Source organism: Morus notabilis, unplaced genomic scaffold (genome assembly GCF_000414095.1).
Source record: "Morus notabilis unplaced genomic scaffold, ASM41409v2 Scaffold666, whole genome shotgun sequence".
NCBI classification, from domain to species: Eukaryota; Viridiplantae; Streptophyta; class Magnoliopsida; order Rosales; family Moraceae; genus Morus; species Morus notabilis.
Genome location: NW_010359376.1, coordinates 464580 through 469906, shown reverse-complemented (window position 1 = coordinate 469906; position 5327 = coordinate 464580). Strand labels below are relative to the sequence as shown.

The window sequence follows — 5327 nt, the reverse complement described above, 5'->3', positions numbered from 1 at the left end:
TTATTGTTATTATTATTGTTACTTTTATTGTTATTATTATTGTTACTTTTATTGTTATTATTATTGTTATTATTATTATTAGTTTTATTGTTATTATTATTGTTGTTGTTGTTGTTATTATTATTGTTATTATTATTGTTATTATTATTTTTATTATTATTATTAGTTTTATTGTTATTATTATTTTTATTATTATTATTATTATTATTATTATTTTTATTAATATTAATAGTAATATTATTATTATTATTATTATTATTGTTGTTGTTGTTTTTTTTATCATTATTAAATTTATTATTATTAATATTAATACTAATATTATTATTATTATTATTATTATTATTGTTATTATTTAATTATTATTATTATTATTTAATTTTTATTTTTATTATTATTTAATTTTTATTTTTATTATTACTAGTTACAAGCTTGAGGGCTCTTCATCTCAATAATTCTCGTTTCGGCGCATTATATGTTGGCACTACTTTGCATTTGGCATCCAGTTGCTTGTCTTTTGCAATGTCCTCGCTTCTCTATTAGTTCCACATTCTTTTTAAGAATTAAGTACTTAGATCTTTCACATAATTTACTTTTTTTAATATAATTTGATTTTAATTAAATCTGATAGTTGAAAGTAAAAAAATACTAACAATTTATACCTACGAGAGAGAAACTTTCATTTCTTTTTGCACGAATGTTATTTTGTACACCCCTGTAATCATATATGCCTTTAGTGTGCCCGACTCTATATAACCAACGATTGTAAAAGACCTTTACTTGTTTATTTTTTATATTCGTCCATGATTTTAAATCATGATTCATTATTCTCTATAATATTTTTCTCTCATAAAAAATACATGTAAAATGAGAATAATTCTAAGTTATAATTCTAAATTCATTAACTAAACGTCCACTGATTTACACCTTTCACTTTACAAATTTAAAATTATGAAATAAGCACTATCACCGAGAAAATGAAGTTGTTTATTACAAAGAAGTTTATCAAAAACGGAATTTGTATGGATATGGTTATTTTTTAATTGTTAAGTTTGATTAAAATTAGATTAGATTGAAAAAAAATGTACATAACGAATAGTTTTTTATAAAATCAAACAATTGAAAACAAGAATTTTAATAGTTTATTTTTTTAGAATCTAAAAAAAAAAAGTCATTAAAAAACTTGCAAAAGCACGGAAATTCTCCTTTCTCAGTGCATGCCAAGCTAGACTGCAATAATAACACGTTGCCATGACATAAGAGGCCAAGGTACTCCATTATCAACAGCACTATTATTATCTGCAAATAAAGGTCCATCTCTGTATCTACATCGTTTTGTTTTTATTTTATTCAATCTAAAAGAAGCTCAATCATGTGTATTTTGATAATTTTTTATTTTGAAATGAAGTAGAGACATCTGATCTATTGAAGGAATATATATATATATATATATATATATATATATATATATACATACACATATATGCTATTAATGAGGAAACGGGATGATTCAGCTGAGCGACGTTATTTTATTTGTATTGAAATAATAATCACCTAGCAAATCCTTTTAAAATAATAGTAATAATAATCATAGTCATCTACCAAATAGTGATAGATTAACTAGTGCGTTTTGATAATACAAAGTTCATTAAGAGAAAAAAAGCCACCATTGTCTAGAATATTTTCTTGAAATATACGTGTCTATATATATATATATATTGTGCGTTGTGGAATATATAGCTTGGTAAATCTTATCATAAGACTCACATCATATGTTTAATTTTAGTGTATAAAATATTAGTGATTTAGGACTGGATAGAAATTAGAAAATATAAATAGAATTTGAATGAGTAAATGAGGAGGAGAAATAGAGCCCTAGGGACATAGTAGAAATTAGAAAATAGAAATATAATTTGGATATAAGAAGTGAATTAAGGGGAGAAATGGAGTGAGATAGACGTAGAAATAGTAGGAGAATAACAAATCAAGAGCAGGAAACATCGAACTAAATATTCATCAATCATCTTTAAATTGAAATTGCATTTATTAAGATAAACTCAACTAAATAATTTGAATATCCTAATTCTAAACAATTCTAAAGATAAATATAAATCTAATATTTTAAGATTAAACATTAAAGATTACTACACAAACTTAAATTAAATTCTAAACTTTGTTCCGTATTAATTACCTAATAAATCGCATCATGTCATATCATTTAAAAAATTTAAAATGATTTTCAACTTACTTTTTCTTGTTTTAATATTTTCATTAAATGACATAAAAAGACATGACTATAATTTAAAACACTAAAAATGAACAGATGAACAGATATATTAATTGGTCAGCAATTTATAAAACTAACATAGTTTGATACAGTTCTAACTGTTCAAAATAAAATTTTATCAATAAGGTATTTTCTACGTGGAATTATTATTTATATAAAGTTTTAGGGTCTGTTTAGTTCGTTGATTCGAGTTGAGATGTGACTTTATGTGAGAACCTTTGACTGTAGCAAAAAAGTTATATGTGACTATTTCTAAGAGTTTTTTATTGTAGTAAAACTTGAATTTTTTTACTCGAATCGGTAAAATAAACGAGACCTTAATCAAAAATATCCTATAGTTCGGTAAATATAACATTTTTTGTATCGATTTATAACTTATTTGTATAACATAGTCACGAAGTTTATCATAACAGAGTGAGTGGTGACACATTATATTTTACCAAGTGTCAGACATAGATATAAAATGAGTTTCATATGAAAAATACAAATGTTCATGACAAGTAAAAAACGTTACATTTCAGTTAAAGTGGAATATGTTAGAACCAGTTTGGTAAGTGTCCCTACGTCGCTAAATCAAAAGAAATCCTTTATATCTAAATTCCTTCCCAGATTTGATTGCCCCACTTGCTTTTGGTATCTTCGTTTGGATTCAAATTTTAAAAAGTTTGAATTTAAGTTATAATTTTATTTAAATTTATATTCGTTTATAAAATTTAAGTTTGAACTTGAGTTTTAATTTGAAATTTTAATTTAAATTTGAGGTTAAAATATGAGTAAAATTTCTCGTTCAACTCAAGTTTCTGTCTGTTTAGTTCATTGATTCAAGTTTAGATGTGACTTATGTGAGAACTTTTTACTGTAGTAAAAAAGTTAGATGTGACTGTTTCTGAGACCTCGTTCACTTCGCGGATTCGAGTTTTCAATTCGAGATGAGATTGTGATATTTTCTAAGAGCTTTTCACTGTAGCAGAAAAAGTTAAATGTGACATTTTCTGAGAGCTTTTTACTGAAGAAACCTAAAACTGAAAACTCGAATTGGTGAAATGAACGGGGCCTTAATTTTTATTGTAGCAAAACTCAAATTTTAAACTCGAATCGGCGAAATGAACAGGATGTCAAACTTAAGTTAATGAACAATATTTTTTCTATTCTTAAAAACGCTATAACTTTTTCATTTTAATTCTGATTAAGATGCTTTTTTATGCGTTTACAACGAATAGACGAATAAAATCTCACTCATATACCATATTAAAATTTTTCATTATTATTGAAATTTTATTAAAATACTATCTAAATACAAACTAAAGTTTTGACCCACATAAACACAAATTTAAAAAAATTTCATCTCAAACTATAACTTAAATGTACACAACCAAACACAAACTAAAATTACAACTTCAACTAAAATTATAACTCAAATTCAATTTAAAATCTACACAAACATCTTAACTAAAAAATGCAACTCAACAAACACATTATAATCCCCAAAACACAAAACTAACAAAAAAGGGCAAAACCCTAGCCCAAAACCAGACAAACACCGGAGTAAAAAGCTCTCTCTCTAAAACCCTAACAACCCCTCTCTCTCTCTCTCTCTCTCTCTCTCTGTCCGCCATGGCCGCCGGCGTCTTCGAAGAGGACGGCTTCGCGGCCGAGAGGCTGTTCAGCCAGGGCTACTCCTACACTTACGACGATGTCATCTTCCTCCCTCACTACATCGACTTCCCCACTGATTCAGTCCGACTCGCTACTCAACTCAGTCGCAACATCTCCCTCTCCATCCCCTGCGTCTCCTCTCCCATGGACACCGTCACCGACGCTCACATGGCCGCAGCCATGGCCTCCCTCGGCGCCATCGGCATCGTCCACTCCAATCTCCCCGCCGCCGACCAAGCCGCACTCGTCCGCGCCGCCAAGGCCCGCCGCGTCCCCATCCTCTCCAGCCCCGTCTTCCTCTCCCCCTTCGACCGGATCGCCTCCGCCGACGACTTCGACTCCAAGCCCTACGTACTCGTTACCGAGTCCGGTTCCGCCAAATCGAAGCTTCTAGGTTTCGTTTCCAGGTCCGATTGGGAGAAGTTGCCGGAGAAGGAGGTCAAGGTTTTCGATTACATGGTGAATTCGTCGGATTACGTGCCGTGGAACTCCGATTTGGGGAGGATCGAGTCGTATTTGCAGGAGAAAGGGAGGGATTTGGCGGTTATGGTGAAGGACGACGAGGTATATTATTTCAAAAGTGTAATCTTTATTATTATTATTATTATTATCATTTCAAAGCAATCAGATAGTTATTTCATTTGATATTTTATGGTTGAGGATCCTTTTCATTAGAACTGTTTTAGGCGTTATTTTTTTTAATGATAATAATAATCTCGTTGTGCTTGTGTATTGGGAATTTTAAGAGGTAGATGTGGATAGTAGTAGAAATATATGGTTAATTTAATTACAAAACTATGAAAATGATGGCACAATAATAATAATAAACGAAGAAGTTTATGTTTTTCAAGTTGCTCAATTTTTGATTGGCGAAGAAGAGGCGATAACTGATAAGCTACTAAGGATCTTATTATACTATCCATGTTAGGTGGTCGATTTTGTGACGAAGGATGACGTGGAGCGGATCAAGGATTACCCGAAGTTGGGGGTCGGAACAGTTGGGGAAGATGGGAAGTGGATGGTGGGGGCGTCGATTGGGACGAGGGAGCAGGATAAGGAGAGGCTGCAGCATCTGGTGGGGGATGGGATCAACGTGGTGGTAATTGATAGTTCTCAGGGGAACTCCATTTACCAGATTGATTTGATAAAGCATATTAAGTTGAATTATCCCGGACTGGATGTGATTGGAGGGAATGTGGTGACCATCAGCCAGGCACAGAATCTGATTCAGGCTGGAGTTGATGGGTTGCGGGTCGGGATGGGATCTGGTTCCATCTGTACTACCCAGGAGGTTTGCGCCGTTGGCCGAGGACAGGTATATTGCTTCTTTTTTTCCTCTCTGTGGTGAACATTATTGAATGTTGATAGTTCACAGATTTTTTCGTCC

General features: G+C 31.2%; 1 protein-coding gene across 1 annotated transcript in view; it reads left to right on the top strand.

Moving 5' to 3' along the window:
- The first annotated feature begins 3781 nt into the window (after positions 1-3781).
- LOC21402194 (inosine-5'-monophosphate dehydrogenase 2) overlaps positions 3782-5327 on the top strand; it is a 3770-nt gene continuing 2224 nt past the window's right edge. The window contains exons 1-2 of the mRNA XM_010094186.2: positions 3782-4504; positions 4869-5255. Of these exons, the coding sequence (XP_010092488.1) occupies positions 3899-4504; positions 4869-5255 (993 nt within the window). The 5' untranslated portion in view covers positions 3782-3898. The remainder of the gene's footprint in view (positions 4505-4868; positions 5256-5327) is intronic.